Genomic DNA, 22415 nt, shown 5'->3' with positions numbered 1-22415 from the left:
AGAGGTCATCTAGTCCAGACCCCTGCACTCATGGCAGGACTATTATCTAAACTGTTCAGTGACAGGCCAAGTTCAGTTTACTTTTAACTGAAGTGTAACTAACAGTTTCAGCATGGAAATCTTGTACACCACATAAATGTGAGTTATTGCTCACTTTAGATTACCTTTAACTACATTAAAGATCTAGCACTACAGAAATGAACAGTGGAAGTGCCATGAGTAAGAGTGGTTGGAATAAGAAAAGGAGGACTTGTGGCACCTTAGAGACTAACCCATTTATTTGAGCATGAGCTTTTGTGAGCTACAGCTCACTTCATCGGATGCATCCGATGTGCATCCGATGAAGTGACCTGTAGCTCACGAAAGCTCATGCTCAAATAAATGGGTTAGTCTCTAAGGTGCCACAAGTCCTCCTTTTCTTTTTGCGAAGACAGACTAACACGGCTGTTACTCTGAAACCAGTGGTTGGAATGAAGACAACCTTCTACCCTACCTAGAAAGGTCAGCTTCAAGAAACATGTTTTGAAGCTTTAGTGAATAAGTATCATTTTCTCCAGCATAAGGAGTTTGTCTACTTCAAACTGTATGAGAAAGACGATTGATCAAAGACTTTTTAAAATGTTTATTGACAGTTATTGGATGGAAGGATGGTGCAATAGTGCAAAAAATTGTGCAATTATGACAACACATTCCCTCTGCAGTTTTCACATTTAGTTTAGTATTTTAACTAAGACAGACATGGAATAAAGATTAAATACAAAATGGGCCAGTATGTTGCAGTTAACCACACAATGATGAGCTTTAGCTACAATCTTATTTTTCCATCAGTGCATTTCAGTTCAGAGCCACATTGAGGAATGGGGGTAGCAGGTAAGCGCTATCCAGCCCTATTACAGAACACTAAGTAGAACCAGAGATCTCTTCCACAGAAAGACTTAGTCAAGCAATACCCTTTGCCAACCTAAAACTACTACTGAGTTACTAAACCAAATTTTTTATCCCTTATGAACAGAAGGTTAAGAGTGTTAGATGTACAGGACTGGGAGTTGTTCACAAAACGCATACCACCTGCTCTAGTACCAGTTCCACACTGCTAACTAGTAACAGAGCTTTTCAAGGGTCATTTCTAAACAATTCAATTTGGCCTAATGCAAACTAGAAAGAAAGTTCAATAAACCCTTGGGCTCAGTTTCCAACCTTGAACGGCTCTCTCCACCACCATTAAAAATGTGAAGTTGTCACACTGACTAGTTAAAAACTAAATGGGTAGTTACAGATTTTAGGGTTGCCTATGCCACAGGGCATTTCAATAGCAATTTTTTAATTCTACACAAGTGGTGGGGGTGCCGAGTGGGAAGATTTAAGTGTTTGAAAACAGTAAGCCACCAGCTATAGTCTCACTGGGGAAGAATATATTGTTAGAGAATGTTATGTTAAATGCTGCATTATCACCACAAACACGGATGTGAAAAAACCCACCACCAAACATTAATAAAAACAGTTACAATTCTCTATAGACTAAACTGATCGGTCACTGAGCCCACTAGCGGTTCCAACTTCAGCACTCATGCATTTTAATCCTTACCATTCAAAGATGTAATGGTAAAGTTTCTTTAGAAGAATTAAGAGCTATGGCCACCTGGAGACTAATCAAACCATGGGGCAAATATTAGAGATTTTAGGAATTGGTGAGTCAAGGTAAAGTGAGAATCAGCATTGTGCACTCTTTGGAAGTAATTCCTATTTGCATCACTCCTATGAAGTCTAACTATACAGATAAACATGTTAGAAGAATTGTAGTGCCACTTGTCCAAAACAAGACATCTCCAATTACTGATCACATTCTTCGAGGTACAGTTGGGACGGAGTAATCACAATACAGAAAGCAAAAAAATACAAAATAGTTTAGTTACATAAAGCAATAGATTTGTACATAAACTGATAAATACTGTCTCCATTGTGCACTAATTCCAAGTACTAGTTATCTGCATGTTAGTTTCTAAATCTATTACTAGAGGACATTCTGGTTTGTGCTCTCTCAAGGTGGTCAATTCATTTCCAAGACTAGTCAGCCTGTTTTCCCAGGGGAAAACTCTGCAATGAAATTAGACTCCTTATGAGGACTTCATTTTGTTGCCTGCCAGGTAATGAGTCCTAAGATTACAGAAGCCACAGCAAGGCCAAGAATCAGGATGCAGATCTTCTTACGAGATTTCTTCTAATGAAAGAAATAGAACAAAAAATATTGACACTAAAACAGCAGATGACAGAAGACTCAATGAGTTTGGCTAATTACAGAGTTCTGGACAGGAGACAGCACGGAAAGTTGAAGCACAGCACGTGTAACCTGACTCAGGAGGAGAAGGGAAAAAAATTCCCAGAGAACAGATTACACTTTGTTTAAATCAGAGTAGGATAATGTGCTCAAACCAAAAATGCTCAGTACTAACAGCATAAAGAACTAGGAGGTAATGCAGTCAGAGCATGGTTGGACTCAACTCCTGCTGCTGGCAAACAAGAGTGAGCCGTACTTGAAGCTGGCTGAAACAATAGCGGAGAGTGAGCGAGCTTGTGTTTTAAAATGATAGAACACACCAGCACGATTTCTACAGAAGTCATACCCCTCCCAGCTGTTAGGATTCTTTGAGGGCATCAATAAGGCATGATCAAAGACTAACCAATTTACCTGTGTATTGCGCCTCCCCTTGTGTGCCTGAAATGGCTGTTACAAGAAGCTTCTTGGAACTATGCAAATGAATTGTGGGTGAATTCATCACCCGCAATTTCTGCTCTTTGAAGTAATGGCCTCTGCTCTCTGCGTTATACTCTATCCCCATCCTGACCTGGAGGCTTGTAATATACCCAGTCATGACCACAGACATGCAGCTGTTTTACAGTTTACCCACAGCAGCGTTGTAGAGTCTCATTTGCCTTGGGAAACTCCCTACTGTGTCTAGGTAAGCATGACCAACGCCTACAACGCATGCAGACTCTAAACTCTTATGTTGGAGAGTCCAGCCCTGGTGTTGGTGAAATTGTGAAGAAGTCCCAAGGCACAATGATATCGCAAGCTGCTGGATGGCGAGAGCAGCTGCTGTTCTGTTGGAGTGGAAGCTCCAATGCCTTAGTTCAGGCCGAGAACGAACAGAGGAACAGCTACCACCACTAGTACTGGCCCTTTTCCTTCCTCACAGCTGAAGCCAGGACCAGACCATTGCTGCTCCACTGCACCGTAGCCTCCTCTTACCCATCTCCATACGTCTCCTCCCCTGGCCCAAGCATGCCCAGTTCCTTAGCCGTAGTCTTCTCTACACAAGGGAGCAGCTGAAGCAAAACCGGAGTCCTGCCACAGGCTCTTGAACTGCAAGCGCGGCAGGCTGGAGGAGAGGTGCATGGCATCAAGCCAACCCTAGAGATCTAATCAAAGTGGCCAAAAAGCTGCTGAGAGAGATCTGGTGGGTCAGGAAAAAGAACTGATGACTATTCGGGTGCAAGAGGAAGAATGGACGAGTGGGTGGTGACCAAGTAGGCTGGGGGGGAACTGAGGAGAAAATGGCAAGATGATGCAAGTCAAGGCATGTGGCGGGACACTATGTCAAGGGGTAGGTGGGAGAGAGATCATCTGTTAAGTTTTTTGTGAATGGGGTTGTGTGTGTTCATATATATGTTAAGTATTGGGTAGTAAATTTTTGCCCAGGCTGGTAAACTCTCAGATTTACTGTATCAGTCTGAAGATCAGACTTGTGATGTTTCCACTGTAACACAATAACCTGCCTTTGCTAAGAAATGGTCTCCATTATCTTTTAATATGTGTTTTTGTTTAAAAATGCAGTATTGAAGACAAAACCCAGCAGCTACCTTCAGCTATTCTCCAGGTCTATGCACCCCACCTTACATCCCCTGCATGATGGAGCAGGCTGAGTAGAAGGGTCCCAAAGAGAACCCAACAGTTAATTTCTAGTATCTTATTAAACAAGCCAAATAGTACATGTGGCTGCATCTGTTCCTGGAGATGGAGTTCATTAGAAGAGTCAGTCCCACCTCAGCCCCTGCTAGCTGTGTGAGAACTTGCCTTACTGGTTGCAGGAGTGGGTATGTTTGCCTTGTTCCGTGCAATATGGTGATAGCACCGGTCAATATGTATGCTAGTGCCAAGCACACAAGAGTTTACCTGATAATAAGCAGCTCTCTGTAACTGTTCACTGGCTCTTTCCACGTGCACTTCTGAACTTTCCACATTTGCTTCTATGCTATCTACACAAGTGTAAAGGGAGAGAACTCAAGTTATATTAAAAAACAATTCAGAACTGCAGAATTAAAGATTAACAGATTATGCTACCATATGGCATTTATATAGAATAGCTGCAATGGTTTAAATCAGCCACTCTCAGTTTTTCCATATACATTGAATTTAAAATGTGGAATAAGTGTAGAATAAAGCCAGATAAAAGAGAGGAGTTCTATTTCAGGGCATCTGTTGGCCAAGTGTACTTACCAATCATGTCTCCTTGATCGTGAATCATCATAGCTAAATCCTTAAATATCTGATTGACATCCAAAATGTCTGCCTGAAGACAACAGTTCAGTCAATAACAGTTTGACAAGTTACAACAGGTATAGATTATATTTTTCCAAAGCTAGTTTCTTCTTTGCTTAAAGGTCCATCTCAGGAATACTGCCCAAGGCTTAACAGACTAAACACCCTCTATAAAAAAATTCTCATCTTTGGAGCATGATGGGTGCTGGAGGGACCTCCATACAGCCCTCTTCAGCTAGAAGGAGGGTCATAGAATATCAGGGTGGGAAGGGACCTCAGGAGGTCACCTAGTCCAACCCCCTGCTCAAAGCAGGACCAATCCCCAATTTTTGGTCCAGATCCCTAAATGGCCCCCTCAAGGATTGAACTCACAATCCTCGGTTTAGCAGGCCAATACTCAAACCACTGAGCTATCCCCCCGCCCAGGTCACTCACCTAAGCATCAGCATCTCTAGAAGGAGCTCTGAGCCCACTGAACTCCCAGCTCTCTTGATCCCTCCCCACAAACAGATGAGCCTAGAGCACATTACCTGGCCCTTTTATTTAGGTTCCTTTGCTAACAGGGCTGCAAATGATAGGCTCTAGAGCTCACCTCCAACTGCCTGATTGCCGTTTCCCTCTCTTTAATGAGTTCAAGGTCCTGTTCAGTTATTGCTACATCTTCTTCTTGAGACTGCATTTGATTCCAGTCTTCATTACTGCAGAAACAACACAGACTAAGAGCCTGTTCCTCCCGAGCAGCAGATACTTCCACTCCCCATTCAGGTCACAATGCCAATGAGTTATAGAAAGCTTCCTCCAGGGACAAAAACCAAATCAGGAGTGGATTTAAACCTTTAGTACAGGTAGATAGATTCTGGTATTATAGTTGTACTTAGAGACAAACTGGACTAGTGATGACAGGTTACGGAAAGGATGAAGATTGGGTTTTGCATGAGGATACTTCAAAATCTCAGTAAAGAAACTAAAAGTTGGTCTGTGTAGGAAGCTTTGTTCTAAAATGTAAGTATTCCTTACAGCTATATACTGGGAAACTTTGAATTTCCTATTGTGCTTGGGGCTGTGTATTGTTTATAAGGCACCCAAAGAACAAAAGGCACAGATGGAAGTCTTTATGGAAGGCAACCTGCAAGCATGTTGTTTTGAGTACTAGGCAGAGAATGCTGTGCCTGGGTCTGAGCTGAAGGATACCTACTGGATGCATGGCATTGGAGGTTAAAATAAAGCCCTTGGTATTTTAGTCCACTACCCTATCAAGAACAACTGCAAACAAAAAACAAACACCAACAGAGATATTAAAGCAAGTCAGTTGTCCCCACCCCCAAAATTACCTGCATCCTGGAGAGACAGCATTAGTAATATCATTGTGCAGGCTAGGCACTACTATGGACAAACCAGCAAGTGCAACAACACAACACCCTATTTTCACACATTTAGGATGAGAAGGTGTCCTCCTGCTTCTCCACTCAAGGGTAAATACTTTGGAAAGCTGTACCAAGATTCCATGTCCGAGTTAGTGCACAACCCTCCGGCAGTTTTCACTAGCTAATAAGTTTCAAGACTTCAGAGTGCCAAAATACATTAAGAGATGCTAATTATCTATGGGAGGGCCAACAGCCAACATGTGAAGTAGCCTAGTTTTGAAATAGTTAAATGTTTGGAAGCTGTGTACCACCACAATAAAACTACATACGGAAATGTTTTATATGGTGTAGGAATTGGGTTTCCTGGACTCTATGCACTGAGTTCAGTGATAATGCTGCATTAATGCAGTTTCTTGTATTGTTAATTACACATAGACAGAAGTGATAAAATGCACCCCAGGCGTGCAAAGGGTAGTTGTTACCTATCAAATGAGACCAGCTGCTCCTCTTTGAATCTCTCATCAGTCTGGAAGAGAGGAATGGCTCATTACTGTCACAAACTGCAGGCATCATGGACACAGGCAACCACAGCAAGGTAGGACTCTTACTATGTGGAGCTGAAGAGTTGTAACATACTAGTGTGAGTACCTTTAAGATACTTGCATTACTTTGGTTTTTAGACATAAGCTACAGGGGCACTGCAAGTCAGATGCAACTGAAAGAGCCCCCCTAAAAAGTCTGCTTAAGTCCTTTGTAATTGTTTGTCAATTCCTTTATCCACATACAAGAAGCGTATTGGTGCATTTACTTCTAGAGCCATCAGCCCATAAATAAGGGATTATGACAAACTTCAGCAAGGGGCCAGAATTACGAATCAATATTCCAAGAGGATTAGACAAAGCAGGGGAGGAAGTGGGCAAGAGGGATTGAAAAAAATGATTTGGTTGTCCATTTTATTAGGAATGCTTTTTAGTAATCACAGGGACTTACAAGAGACAGAGACAATATCACCAGAACAGGATTTAACCAACCATGGAGAGGAAGAAAATTGGAAACTGCACTGAGGAAGCAGTTGGACAAAGGGGGCTCAAGGGAAGGGGAAAAGAGATATGGAGAGTGTGTCTGCCAAGAGGCAGCTCAAGGACGGACAAAATTTAAGAGGTCTTTTTGGAGAGCTATAGGCCAGTGCTGACAGTCTTATTGCAGGCCTACCAGCTGTGCTTTGGTTCCCCTCTCCACATATCTGCACATACCTGACTTTCCTCCTCCTCCACTATTGTGAGCAGGCAAGGCACTGAGAGACTTTTGGCCTTCTGTGCTACAGAATACAAAGAGCTAGTACACAGACACTGCTCAGTGACAGTGCAGACTGACAGTTATGAAGTCTGCAGCCACGCATACATACAAGCTGATAGATCTCAGTAGTTTGGTGCCCACCTCCCTCAAAATACAAACATACACATTTTCGTTTGTCACAGAAGTCCAAAAATTTGAGTGAAAGGTGCCTTTGTAATAAAGACTTCAGAGCTCGCTGAGCTCACTATACAACTCCTCTTAAAATACTTACCGAGAGACGAGAGCCAGCCCGTGCCCTGGCTACAGTCTCCTTCTCCTTCTCAGACACTCTTCTCTGCACTGCCTGGAAGTTATTTAAGGCTGCAGAGAAGTCATTCATTAAACGCTCCTTCTGCAATTTCTGTTGGCGCTAAAGAATTGAAATAAGATAACTAGTTATTCAAATATCTACTGACGAGACAATCCACAAAGCACGGAACTTCAGGAGGCCCCTATCTCCAGTGTTCAGACAGATTACCCAGTCCAGCCCTTGCCAATGACAGATCATTCCCTACCGTGGAGTTCTCTAGTTTGCTCTAGTCTAGTTTTAAATTTAGAGAGCGAGGAGACTTTTCTGCAGACAATTCCAGAATCTAGTACATTGCAACCCATTATTCCTAGTCATACCACATATACTTCACTAAATCAGCCAGTCTCCTTAGGTTAACAAGCTTCAGACACCTGAAGGCTTAAGTCCCCTGCAGATCCCTCAGTAACTCATTTAGTCAAATTAGAAGAATTTAACCCCATCTTTTCCTGGTAAGGGAATCCTACAAAAGCTGGGGGATGATCAGCAACTTTCTTCACGTTCCCTCTACTTTGTCAATATTTCTTTTAATATGGAATAGTGTGTTCCCTATGTGGTTACAACAGAGCTGTACATGGGGACTGACCTTCCTGTTCCATAAACTGCCTCTGTATGCAGCCCTGGGCCTGGTTTACTTAAAATTTAGGTCAACATAGCTACTTCATACATCACTCAGAAGTGTGAAAATGTCACATCATTAAGAGCCATAGCTACACCGACTTAACCCTTGCTGTAGACGTGGCTAGGCTGATGGAAGAATGCTTCCGTTGATTTAGCTATCACTGTTCGGGGAGGTGGATTTAATACAGTGATGGAAAACCCCCTCCGTCGCTGTAGGAAGCGTCCACACTTCAGCACCGTAGCTGTGCTGCTGTTGCATCCATAATGTCGACAAGCCCCTAGCGTGCTGCATCATCCACAATACAAGATTGCATCTAGTTTGCAGCCTGTTATCCCTTCATCTCGTGGGATCACTGCTTTCCTTGTCTGTGTTTCAGCTTGTTTTTCTCCAGATTTATTAGCTACATTTCCCTCCAAGGCCAGTCTCATTTTACTTTTTCCATATTTCTCGTATTTGTTTAGTTTGGTTGATTTCTGTCCTCATTAGGGTTGAGCTCTTCCCTTTTTGGTATCATGCACTAGTTTCATTGAACGTGCCACGCATGCCCCTCTTCCAGCTCATTAAGGATGTTAACTAAGATCAGGGCAGATGTGTGTGGTACCCACTGAACAGGTTTCCTATAACTTGAAACAGTACTGTTTATCACCCAATTTATGATCCTTCAGTCAGCTCTTATCCACATTTCAACATTCCCATTAAGCAAATACGAATAATTTTTCAAACAGGTTCATGAGAAGGCATTTGATTCAGTAGCATAATCCAATAATGCCTGTTCAGACAGTTAAAAATTGCAGCCCTTTCTTCTGGGAAGAATCTTGCCATACTCATTCAGGCTTTCATGAACTCTTGGCTGGGTTGCTGCAAAGTAATTATTGGCACTTCCAGCAAGAGACATTCATACATTGCAACTATTACTCCATATGTAGGGCCCTACCAAATTCACAGTCCATTTTGGTCAATTTCATGGCCACAGGATTTTAAGAATCGTAAATTTCATGATTTCAGCTATTTAAATCTGAAATTTCACAGTGTTGTAATTTTAAGGATCCTGACCCATAAAAAAGTTGTGGGGAGGGGGTCACAAGGTTATGGGGGGCGGGGGTTGCAGTACTGCTACCCTTACTTCTGTGCCGCTGCTGGCAGGGTGCTGCCTTCAGAGCTGGGTGCCCGGCCAGCATCTGCCGCTCTCCAGCCACCCAGCTCCCAAGGCGCAGAAATAAGGGAGGCAATGCTGAATCCCTCTAAAATAACTCGCAATCCCCTCGCAAATCCCTTTTAGATTTGGACCCCCAATTTGAGAAACGCTGGTATCCTCCGTGAAGTCCGTATAGTATAGGGTAAAAGCACACAAGAGACCAGATTTCACAGGCAGTTACGCGTTTTTCATGGCCGTGAATTTGGTAGGGCCCTATTCATATGGCAGCATAACTTGTCAAGGACTTCTTGTCCACTAGACGGAAACTGAATTGCACATGTTGAATGACTATACAAAGCATGGATTTTCAGTCTTACTTACAATGGTATTTAAGCCTTTAAATAAAGGATCAGGTTGAGGCAACATCTGCTGCCCCATATCCACAGCAGATTATCCTGTAACGGCATTTTGAAGACAAGATTTTCCTTCACTGAGCACTCTTCCCATGGATATGCCTCAGCACATGAGCATCACCCCTGCAGTCAAGGCTCAAAACAGCATCCTTTATCACTGAATTTAGCAGGAGAGAGCTTGGGGCTTACCTATTTAAGGTTTATATTTTGTTTATTCCAGGCCTGTCTTCTTAGTTTCTAAGGAGATGTGTCACCTTTTGTTGTGTGTTAGAGACGCGAAACCTTTGGGCAGGGAATCTCATAAGATGACAGCTTCCCACTACCTTTCCCCGGAAAGGCAAGGGGATTCAAATGCACATTAGAATTATAAAGAGACTTGATGTTGGCCAACAAATGGTCTACTATGCAGCATTTTGGTACAATTTTGCATTGCCTATAATTTAGCTTCTTCACCACAGTCAGCTATCCCTTACAGCAAACAGTATCTGAAAAGCCATTTAGAAGCTAAGTAACAGTTCTGAATACACAGCCCAATTGTATTTTGATGCTATAGCACTGCCATAAGGCCAGGGGAGAGTGGGCGAAGGGCAGAGCCACCATATAGCAATACTGAGCCCCTTCTCCAAGCAGCTCTGCAACATGAGTGTAAGAATGGCTATATTGGGTCAGACCAAAGGTTCATCCAGCCCAGTATCCTGTCTACCGACAGTGGCCAATGCCAGGTGCCCCAAAGGAAGTGAACCTAACAGGTAATGATCAAGTGATCTCTCTCCTGCCATCCATCTCCACCCTCTGACAAACAGAGCCTAGGGACACCATTCCTTACGCATCCTGGCTAATGGCCATTAATGGACTTAACCTTCATGAATTTATCCAGTTCTTTTTTTAAACCCTGTTATAGTCCTAGCCTTCACAACCTCCTCAGGCAAGGAGTTCCACAGGTTGGCTGTGTGTTGTGTGAAGAAACACTTCCTTTTCTTTGTTTTAAACCTGCTGCCCATTAATTTCATTTGGTGGCCCCTAGTTCTTATATTATGGGAACAAGTAAATAACTTTCCCTTATTCACTTTCTCCACACCACTCGTAATTTTATATACCTCTATCATATTCCCCCTTAGTCTCCTCTTTTCCAAGCTGAAAAGTCCTAGCCTCTTTAATCTCTCCTCATATGGGTCCTGTTCCAAACCCCTAACCATTTTAGTTGACCCTTTCTGAATGTTTTCTAATGCCAGTATATCTTTTTTAAGATGAGGGGACCACATCTGTACGCAGTATTCAAGATGTGGGTGTACTATGGATTTATATAAGGGCAATAAGATCTTCTCCATCTTATTCTCTATCCCTTTTTTAATGATTCCTAATATCCTATTTGCTTTTTAAACTGCCGCTGCACACTGCATGGACGTATTCAGAGAACTATCCAGGATGACTTCAAGATTTTTCTCCTGATCAATTGTAGCTAAATGAGCCCCCATCATATTGTATGTATAGTTGGGGTTATTTTTTCCAATGTGCATTACTTTACATTTATCCACATTAAATTTCATTTGCCATTTTGTTGCCCAATCACTTAGTTTTGTGTGATCTTTTTGAAGTTCTTCACAGTCTGCTTTGGTCTTAACTATCTTGAGCAGTTTAGTATCATCTGCAAACTTTGCCACCTCACTGTTTACCCCTTTCTCCAGATCATTTATGAATAAGTTGAATAGGATTGGTCCTAGGACTGATCCTTGGGGAACACCATTAGTTACCCCTCTCCATTCTGAAAATTTACCATTTATTCCTACCTTTGTTCCCTGTCTTAACTAGTTCTCAATCCATGAAAGGCTCTTCCCTCTTATCCCATGACAACTTAATTTACATAAGAGCCTTTGGTGAGGGACCTTGTCAAAGGCTTTCTGGAAATCTAAGTACACTATGTCCACTGGATCCCCCTTGTGCACGTTTGTTGACCCCTATCAAAGAACTCTAATACATTAGTAAGACATGATCTCCCTTTACAGAAACCATGCTGACTTTTGGGCAACAATTTATGTTCTTCTATGTGTCTGACAATTTTATTCTTTACTATTGTTCCAAGTAATTTGCCTGGTACTGACGTTAGACTCACCGGTCTGTAATTGCCAGGATCACCTCTAAAGTCCTTCTTAAATATTGGCGTTACATTAGCTATCTTCCAGTCACTGGGTACATTAGCTGATTTAAAGGACAGGTTACAAACCATAGATAATAGTTCCACAATTTCACATTTGAGTTCTTTCAGAACTCTTGGGTGAATGCCATCTGGTCCCAGTGACTTGTTACTGTTAAGTTTCTTAATTAATTCCAAAACCTCCTCTAGTGACACTTCAATCTGTGACAATTCCTCAGATTTGTTACCTACAAAAGCCGGCTCAGGTTTGGGAATCTCCCTAACATCCTCAGCCCTGAAGACTGAAGCAAAGAATTCATTTAGTTTCTCTGTGATGACTTTATCGTCTTTAAGTGCTCCTTTTGTATCTTGATCGTACAGGGGCCTCCCTGGTTGTTTAGCAGGCTTCCTGCTTCTGATGTACTTAAACATTTTGTTATTACCTTTTGAGTTTTTCACTAGCTGTTCTTCAAACTCCTTTTTGGCTTTTCTTATTACATTTTTACATTTAATTTGGTGGTTTTTTCATTTAATTTTTAATTTAATTTACATTTAATTTGGCATTTAATTTGCAAGTTTCTGGTAAGAAGCTGGAGAAATCTGGAGCTGGAACAGGCCTTCTGTTTCCTCTGGGTATGTCAGCCTGCTACAAAACCAGCACCCATGGCTTTCTACGGCTTGCAGGATCCAGATAGCTAGGGAAAGTTTCCATGCAGGGTTTACCAAACCAGCAGTCTGCAGAGCACTTCCTGATGGCCTGCAGAGAGTTGGCTGGTCACACAGTACTGGTTTCTCTTCCATTTTTCCATCTACTAAACTACAGCGGGACAGCAAAAGATGCATTACATGGAAAGTGTGAGGAAAACCATGTACACAATTGCTGTATTTACCACTGGGATGTTAGCTTGCTCAATGGGAGGGAGAAGTGGTCTGTACTGTGGTATGCAAGGGAAGGGAGTCTCTTAAGATATGTTCCACATGACAGACTTTGAAAAATCCCAGTTCTAATAATACCTCCTGTATGGGAGAGGGAGAAATGTGGGGTCAGCAGACATTCCCTAGGGAGAGGCACAATCTGGAAATTCATTTTTGTATTTTAAACACATAGCCAAGGGCTGCCTGCTCATTTCTCTAACTGGGTCATTTACACTTCGGAATCATTACACACAGAGTGTTACAGCCCGCAGCTATGGATGCCCTCTGACATACTGCTCTTTCAAGTGGTGGTTCACTATGAGTTCTGCACTGTGGAACTCCTACTGCCCTGCAGCAGTGTCCACACAGGATATAAGTGTGCAGCAAGCTGGTGCACTGTAGAGTCACACCCTGGCTTGCTGTGCATTAACGTCCATTGTGGGCAAGGTCTAATTCAATGGCAGAGCCAGAATTAGAACTCAGAGGTTCCAGGATCATTCACCCATGGTAAACACATGAGACAGCTGCTGATCAGGATGCCAATGGATTAAAAACCCTCTTCTTTACACAAAGACTTCTTAGTTTACACTACACCAAGAAGCCTGTCACCATCACTGTGACAGAATGGTCACAGATCCAGGCTGTGTTCCAATCTCTTTTGGGATAAAGTCTCAGCACAGAAATCCATGCATGTTGAAAGTCAAACTTTGTGTTCTCGTTTGTGTCTGTAGATGGTGAGTGGAGACAGGGAGTGCTCAGTGCCCCGTTTTAAAGCATCCCTACAGTTCTGCTCTCTTTAGACAGAAGCCACCCTATCAGGTAACCTAGATTTGCTAGTTCATACTTATCCTGTAATGACACAAGTTAGTGTGTTTCTTTCTTAAGAAAGTATTAGGATTTTTTTTTCTTCCTTTCCACTAAAGCTTCACCCCCACAAACCTGTTCAGAAGCAGATAAGGGAAGTGGCAGAGATCCCAGCTCCTTTAGGTACTCATTTGTCTCCTTGGCGAGCCGGTTTGCAGAATGCTGTAACTGTTGTCTAAAATAAAAATACAAGCTTATGTAGTTTCCTCTGAATTAAGTTGCTAGTATAGTCACCAAACAATTAACAGTTGTCACCGTACCACATAAGGGTTCCAAAACCCTGCACATGTAAGCGGCACACTACGACAATTCAAATGATCGCAGCTCTATGTTTACAACTGTCGGGTTATCCCATGAAGTTCCACCTGCACTTATGACCCTAAATAATATTAGGAGTTCCATGCCAAGAGGGAAGAGAATTCTTAAGAGTCTGCAGAAGCTTATTAGTATCAGAATCAAATAACTAGAATAGTCTTTACCTGACAAGTCCCAAGGACCATTGCCTGGGTAAGGAGTTGCAGGCATTATAAACACTGCATAGCAGACAGCACCTTCCTGTGTTCAAGGGGACAGGAGGAATGGACTTCTAGCTTTTGTATTAGGGTGCATTTGTAGCTTCAATTTGCACATATTTTGTTGACATGTTACTTAAAGGGGACACAGTCTAGCTATATTAAAAATAGTATTTAAGGTCATTTCAGGTCTCCATCTGCTCTAGACCCCTACCAAACCTTGTGGTTCAGCAGTCACTTTAAGATGTTTCTTTCCTCCTTATTGCTGTAAGGCAGTGGTTCTCAACCAGGGGTCTGAGACCCCCTGGGAGCTGCGAGCAGATTTCAGGGGGGCCGCCAAGCAGGGCCAGCATTAGCCTCACTGGGGCCCAGGACAGAAAGCCAAAGAGCCCTGCTGCATGGGGTTGAAGCCCGGGCCCTGTGCCCTTCCACCTGAGGCTGAAGCCGAAGCCTGAGCAATGTAGCTTTGTGGGGGCTCCTGTGACATGAGGACCCCCAGGCAAGTGGCCTGCTTGCTACCCCATAATGCTGGCCCTGGCTTTTATATGCAGAAACCCCATTATTGAGGCACAAGTGGGCCGTGGAGTTTTTATAGCATGTTGGGGGGAGGCCCTCAGAAAGAAAAAGCTTTTCGGGGGGAGGGATAGCTCAGTGGTTTGAGCATTGGCCTGCTCAACCCAGGGTTGAGAGTTCAATCCTTGAGGGGGCCATTTACGGATCTGGGGCAAAAATTGGGGATTGATCCTGCTTTGAGCAGGGGGTTGGACTGGATGACCTCCTGAGGTCCCTTCCAATCCTGATATTCTATGATTCTATGAACCCTGCTGTAAGGGGCACAAAAACCCTGGGAAAATGGCATACATCATGAAACAGCAAGAATGAGAATATCAAGTGCATAGAACAGCTGCTTATTCAAATCTTTCCACTAACCAGCCAGGGAAAACATTTTTAGACAGAAGTGTAATTCTTTAAATGCTGACTGGGTCCCATTTGCTTTGGTTTCCAATTTTTGCTTCGTGGTTTTGCTTTCATTTTGGTGACCATGAACAATGATTACTCTGCCCATGGTAACGTGACACACAAGCCCTGGCAGTTGCAGGGTGGGGGAGAAAAGAAAATTGGCTCTTCAGTTAGTGGTTACATTGGGTGTACCATAGATTTACCTGTCATAGATTTACAAGACAGGTTTCTGGAACCTATGAATACTATTGTCCCAGTAAGTTAGGATGGTCCCAGAATGCTTTGCTATAAGAAGTCATGATCCTCTATAATATACAGCCAACCATAACCTATGGAAAGTCCTCAGTTGCACAAACACTGTTCTGCTTTAGCATACACAGACAGTTCACCACTGGAAACGCTACACATCATTAGTATGCCTACCGTAAGATCTACATTAAACTCATGTTACAAAGTTTCCAGACACATTGCTGTAATTTGTTGTGTCTTCTGTCCTAGGAAGGAGGATCTGGAAGGAATTCATTCATTAACCACCTGCCACATATACATAGAACATAGTGGTGGGTCAGAGCATAAGATGGGAAAAGGAAGGAAAGGGATACAAAAAAAAGCACAAGGCAATAAGTTCATTGCATGCCTATAAGACACCAAGAGGAAAGCTATCAACCATATAGTCCAATTGATGTACATGACAAAGCAGTCAGGTTTAGCAGAGTTTGTGTTGCCTCATTGCATATTCTAGCCCACAGTAGGTAAACTATAGTGGTGCTTGAGAAGTTAACTTGATGGTTGCGTTGACTATGATTTCCCTGCATTTTTGTACCAATACACTTGAAGTGTCACCCTAGGAAGCACTATTTGTTAAGCACCAATAATCCCTTCAAGTGAAAGCTGAGGGTTTTTCTATAACAGAACAACATTAACTGGAAACTAGATTAATTAGACTGCCACCAATGATTAGTTCTTTAATCCAGCCATTAAATCCAGATCAAATCAACTATGATCTAGTTGAAGCACTCAAGCATTAGCAGCTGTGTCCTGTTTATATTCTGAAAAAGTTTAGAATGTTCTGCACTTCATATGGAATATTACAAACATGTTCCATATCTAACCAGGCCTCTCTTATACATGGCAGCCTTCAGATTTGTACTGCGCAGCTCGGAATGACAACGCAGAGAGGGCAGGAAGAGAGGGGACTCCCTTTTATAAATAGTAACCTTGTTACTAGCAGAGTTGGCTGGAAAATGGAAATCCCATCCTGTGACAGATTTCATCTGACAAATTTTTCATCCCCAAAAGAGAAAAGTCAAAACTATCAGATTTTTCATGGGAAGGGATTTCCAGAAAACTCTGTTTGGGAACAGCCAAACCAGAAGCTTTTGCCTTTCTGTCTGGCCACCTGGAAGGCTCTTTGCCTACAGGCAGAAACTGAAACTGACTAAAGCCTTCCAGGCAGGCAGGCAGACAGTCAGCCAGCCAGGGAGCCTTCATTTAGATTTTCCTGATGGAGAGCTGAAATTACCCAAGAAAACTGAAGTTTCCCCCTGGGTAATTTGGGAGAAAAAGAGGGAACATATTCCATTGGAAAATCGTTCTAATGTAAGACTCCTGATCAACTCTAGTTACTAGGCAGTTTTGAAATTATTAGCCCAAGATAAACATGCCCGTGAGGGGATTACTTCTGACATTCCTTACCCAGGTCAGAATTGAAAACCTGCTACTTCTATGACTATAAGTGGTACAACCTGTACTGGTCAACGCTGAGTGCTGGGCACTGGTTAATTACCCCAGAAACCTCAGGAAGCGCCAACAGCTTCGGGCAGATGAGCGCCTGGGGAGGGTAGTGGAACCCTTGATGGAGAAAATGCCATCAAAAGGCAGATGAGCAAATTAACTCAATGTTTTTGCCAATGACATCCTCACAGGACAGATTGGGCCCTTCAGCTGTAGCGGATAACCTATAGAATCATAGAATATCAGGGTTGGAAGGGACCTCAGGAGGTCATTTAGTCCAACCCCCTGCTCAAAGTAGGACCAATCCCCAATTAAATCATCCCAGCCAGGGCTTTGTCAAGCCTGACCTTAAAAACTTCTAAGGAAGGAGATTCCACCACCTCCCTAGGTAAGATTCTACCACCTCCCTATCTAGGAGTGGCGCCCTGAAGGGCAGGCAGATGGAAGATCTCCTCTGCACTGGCAACTCCTGCAGCACAGCTGGTTCCAAACGTATCAACTCCCGTCCTTCCTTTGGTCCAAACCAGTGAAGTCAAGAGGGGGGATGCTGACACATGGGCAAAGCAGGGCCTCCACATCAACTGCCTAGACCATTGCAGCCACATCACATGGAAAGGACACTCCATCCTTGCTGGCAACATGGTCACAACATGGAAGGTGGGGTTATATGCTCTCACTTGATTGGCGTAGAGGAGGGTGCCACAGGTCACCTTCGATGGTGGGAGGAATCACTGTGTTCCATTGGTCAACCACCGCCCGCCACAAAGCCAGGCAGCCCCTGGACAGTCAGGTGCTGACCCGCCATGGTCTGTCTGCCTCATGGGGTGCATAGGGCTAGACCAAAAGTTGAAAGGCAGACTGAAACCTTGGTTTCTTATTTTTGCCAAATACAAGAATTTTCCAGCTTGGAAGCTGGAATGTTCGGACCATGTGTCCGGGATTTACAAATGATGACCTACAATACACAAGCAGCATACAGAAGTCAGCTTTGATAGACCATAATCTGTACAAACTCAGTGTTGACATTGCAGCACTTCAGGAAACCAGACTTGCAGATGCTGGTTCTGTCCAACAGACCAATTACACCTTCTTTTGGCAAGGTAAAACCAGTGAAGAAAATTGTTTGCACGGTGTCGGTTTCGCTGTGAGAAACAAGTGGGTAAAGCTCCTAGAAACACCCATTGGGAAGTCGGAGCGTATCATCTCACTTAAACTTCAGACGACCATCAGCTCTGTGAACATTATTAATGCCTATGCACCAACACTCAAATCTAACCTGAGGAGGATATATTATATGACTCTTTGCATCAAGTCATCAAAAGAATACCATCAAATGAGCAATTTTTCCTCCTTGGTGACTTTAATGTAAGAGTCGGTACAGACAACAACTCATGGCCAGATTGCCTAGACATTTTGGCATTGGCAAAATGAATGAGAATGGGCAAAGACGTCTTGAATGCTGCCCCCAAACCAAATGTGCATTACCAATTCGTATTTTACAGGAAAAGAGTGCACAAAGTGTCATGGCGACATCCACGATCAAGCCACTGGCACCAGTTAGCCCTCGTTATCATCAGGAGGAAAGATCTACCCTTCGTGCAGAACACTCATGCATTCCACAGTATTGACTGTGACATTGACCACTCCTTGAGTATTAGCAAGGTGAAGATTACAGCCAAGAAGCTAGACAGAGCAAAACCTAGGCCCAAGCCCCAAATCAATGCTGTTAACACTGCAAACCAGAGAAAATGTCAGAAGTCTGTGAAGACTTTTGAACTTAGCATGCATGCGAAATCATTACCCGAGGAGGTAGAGGAATCTGGGGAAGATTTAAGAACAATCCATGAAGTACATAAAGGGTGGTTACAAGGAGAAGGGAGAAAAATTGTTCTTCTTAACCCCTGAGGATAGGACAAGAAGCAATGGGCTTAAAGGCTGGTTTAGGTTGGACATTAGAAAAAACTTCCTAACTGTAAAGTGGTTAAACACTGGACTAACTTGCCTGGGGATGTTGTAAAATCTCCATCATTGGGAAATTTTTATGAACAGGTTGGACACACACCAGTCAGGGATGGTCTAGAGAATACTTAGTCCTGCCTTGAGTGCAGGGGATTGGACTAGATGACCTCTCGAGGTCCCTTCAAGTTCTATGAGTCTATGGAACAGCTTTAGCTACATTGGGAACACAGCCTATCTGGAACACAAGAAACCAACAAAGTACCAAAGTGAGACTTCAACATGCAAAAATTGAGGTACAGCAAGCAAGCAGATGTTTTGCAAATCATTACTGATCAAGGTCTGTGAAGAGATACAGACAGCCTCAGACACAGGAAACCTCAAAGTCATGTATGATGGCCTGGAGAAAGCTCTAGATCCCACACTGTCAACAAGGTTGCCACTCTCAAATTGCACAGCAGTGAAATCATTATAGATTAAAGCAAGCAGTTGTCCCGTTGGGTTGAACACTATTTAGAGCTATACGCACAAGAAAGGAACACCACCAGCAAATCACTAGACCAAATGCCAACTCTACAGGTCATGCCAGAGCTAGAAGTGGGCAAGTGGCAAGTCTCCTGGACAAGATGGCATCCCAGCAGAAATCCTCAAGTGCGGGAAAGACAGCCTATTACCATATCTTCTTCAGCTGCTACTTAAATGCTGGAAAAAAGGTGAGGTACCACAAGAGATGCATAACGCAAACATCATCACGTTGTATAAAAATAAAGGCGAAAAGGTGATTGCAACAACTACATGGGTATCTTGCTACTAAGCGCAGCAGGAAAAGCTGTTGCAAAAGTCATCTTAGTGCGCTTACAACAGCTGGCGAATCGTGTCTACCCTTAATCACAGTGCAGATTCAGGGTTGGAAGATCAACTATAGACATGATGATATTTTCTCTGCATCAACTCCAGGAAAAGTGCAGAGAGCAAAACCGACCATTGTACATTGCCTTTGTGGACCTAACCACACAGTAAGCAGAGCAGGTCTATTTGCAATACTAGAAAAGATAAGATGCCCACCAACCTTGTTAAGTCTTATACATTCATTCCACAACAACATGAGAGCACCCATCCAGTTTGACGGTCCACTTCAGACAGCTTTGAGATGAAAAGTGGAATAAAGCAAGAATGTGTTCTTGCCCCTACGCTCTTTTGAATCTTTTTGGTACTCTTCAACTGTGTGTGGACATGTTTAAGGACATGAAAGATGGAGCGTATAAAAGATCAGATTGGCTGGAATAGTTTGAAGAGTTTCCTAAGTCAAAAAGGTGCTAATCAGAGAACTTGTATTTGCTGATGATGCTGCCCTCATAGCCCACAATGAGGATCTACTACAAGAACTCATGGACCACCTTTCAAGTGCCTGTCAGGCATTTGCTCTCACCATCAGCATCAAGAAAATGGTTGTATTAGGAAAGGGGGTTCCACAAGATCCTTCGATTACCTTAAACGCAAACCAGCTAGTAGTCGTCCAAAAGTTCAGCTGTTTAGGTTCTACAGTGACCACCAACCTCTCACTTGAGGAAGAACTAAATGCTCGCATTGCAAAGGCTGCCAACACCTTTAGCAGACTAACTAAAATAGCATGGAACAACTCAGAGCTTGCCATCAAGACCAAAATTCTAGTGTACCAAGCTTGTGTCCTCAGCGCTCTCATGTATAATGGGGAAACATGGACAACTTATGCTCATCAGGAGAAAAGGTTAAACAGTTTCCATCTACGTTGTTTACACCGTATACTCAACACTAAATGGCAGGATAAAGTCACCAATGCAGAAATTCTTCAAAGGACAAATTGACCAAGTGTGACAGCCCTGCTCAAGCAAAGATGACTGCACTGGCTGGACCCTCTGAGTAGGTTGAAAGACGGATGCATACCCAAGGACATGCTATACAGGGAGCTATCAGAGGGAACAAGAACAATAGGATGTCCCAAGCTCTGCTATAAAGACACATGCAAGCGAGATATGAAGGAATTTGGAATTGATCCTGACCATTGTGAAATCTTGGCAAGTGATTGTAACAAGTGTCATTGTGTCCACCAGGGAATAGAAGCTGGCTCCTACAGCTTGAAGAATAAAGAACCCAGAGGAAGCAAGCAGCTCCCAACCAAGATACATACATTTGCAATAATTGCCAAAGATCATGCAAATCTTGGATTGGCCTATTCAGTCACATGAGACATTGTAAACCATCTACATCATAGCCTGCAATTCCGACAGTCTCTCATAGATGAAAGGATGCCAACAAGCCTTATCCAAGAGATTTCTTCGCACTGGAGTAAACCCAATGCAAATAAAATTGGTTATTTCTTTCATAGAATCTCTAATATGACATTCTATGGCCATTTAGTTCACCTCTGGGTGTCAATGCAGGATTCTTCACTGCACATTTTCTAGTATTTGATCAATTCTAACTTTAATGTCCAGAGCAACTGAGCTTCTTCCATTTCTTTTGGGAGATCATTCCATTATCAGGCGACCTCACAGTTGAGAAGGTTTTCCAGGTTTTCATTTGATTTTTCCTTTTAATAATTTCCTCTTATTACTCCTAAGTTATTTTTCTACCACTCTGCTGCTTACACCCTTCAATTATTTGTATGCTTCTGTACACCTGTAGTCATTGCTTAGGACATGTCTACACTACAGAGTTTTGTCAACTAAAGTTATGCTGCTTTAATTAAACCATTGTTGCATGTCCACACTGTGCTCCTTGTGTCGGCAGAGCACATGCACACTAGCAGCTCTTGCATCGACACAGAGCAGTGCACTGTGGGTAGCTATCCCACTGTGCAATTGGCTATCCCATCGTGCAATCCCACAGTGCAATTGGTGCTTTGGGAAGGTTTTGCAATGCCTCATGGGGCAGGCACAGAGTCACATGATGCAGGTTTCTTAATCCCATCATTCCATGGGCATCCTACTAGATTGCCAACTGCTTTTCATCTGAAGTGTGTGTGGGGGAGAGGTTGGGCGTGTGTGTGTGTAGAGACAGAGACAAACTGTATATTGGGAGAGTGTAAGAGAAAGTGGGGGAGGAGTGTGTATGTGAAAGAGACAGTGTGTGTTGGGGAAGTGTGCGTGCTGGGGGAAGAGTGAGTCTGTCAGCATGCTGTCTCTAAATTCAGACAGCAACCAGAAGCAGTCAGTCCTGAGGCAGGGAGAGGGAGATGCCACCAACATCAGCCCCCACCTCCATCCCCAGCTCAGCACAGCAGTCTCCCTCCCGCCTCCTACAGCAGCAGCCTGCTTGCTGCGGTGTTCCCAGTGCAGGGGAGAGCAGGATTCCACATTAACGATTTGCTCTTTGCTGCCAGAATGGAGCAGCACACTCAGCTGTCAGAACTTCCTGGAGCTCTGAAAGGGGAGGGGTGTATGCCTTTGTAGCTGGAATCCAGGGCAGCCAAGTTCATAACAATGAGCAGAGCGGTCACAGTGGGTATTGTGGGATACTGGGGGAAGCCAGTTATGGCAACAGAACGAACAGCTGCGTCTACACTGGTGCTTTGTCATTTTAAAATTGCTGAAAAAAGCTTTATGCCTCTCGTTGAGGTGGTTTTATTTTGTTGCAAAATAGGAGAGTTTT

The 22415-nt window shown here is 43.3% G+C and overlaps 1 protein-coding gene and 1 long non-coding RNA gene across 2 annotated transcripts in view; one reads left to right on the top strand and one right to left on the bottom strand.

Annotated features, from left to right (window-relative positions):
- The window catches only part of LOC311533158, a 46338-nt gene that overhangs the window by 2467 nt on the left and 21456 nt on the right, over nt 1-22415 (top strand). The gene's annotated exons all lie outside the window — the stretch shown is intronic.
- The window catches only part of STX12 (syntaxin 12), a 30125-nt gene continuing 8323 nt past the window's right edge, over nt 614-22415 (bottom strand). The window contains exons 3-9 of the mRNA XM_084652350.1: nt 13699-13798; nt 7469-7606; nt 6384-6427; nt 5130-5235; nt 4496-4568; nt 4172-4254; nt 614-2218 (exon numbers count right to left, since the gene is read on the bottom strand). Of these exons, the coding sequence (XP_084508476.1) occupies nt 2126-2218; nt 4172-4254; nt 4496-4568; nt 5130-5235; nt 6384-6427; nt 7469-7606; nt 13699-13798 (637 nt within the window). The 3' untranslated portion in view covers nt 614-2125. The remainder of the gene's footprint in view (nt 2219-4171; nt 4255-4495; nt 4569-5129; nt 5236-6383; nt 6428-7468; nt 7607-13698; nt 13799-22415) is intronic.

Source organism: Lepidochelys olivacea (genome assembly GCF_965140295.1).
Source record: "Lepidochelys olivacea isolate rLepOli2 genome assembly, chromosome: 19".
Lineage (NCBI taxonomy): Eukaryota > Metazoa > Chordata > Testudines > Cheloniidae > Lepidochelys > Lepidochelys olivacea.
This window is presented reverse-complemented; position numbering and strand designations above follow the sequence as displayed.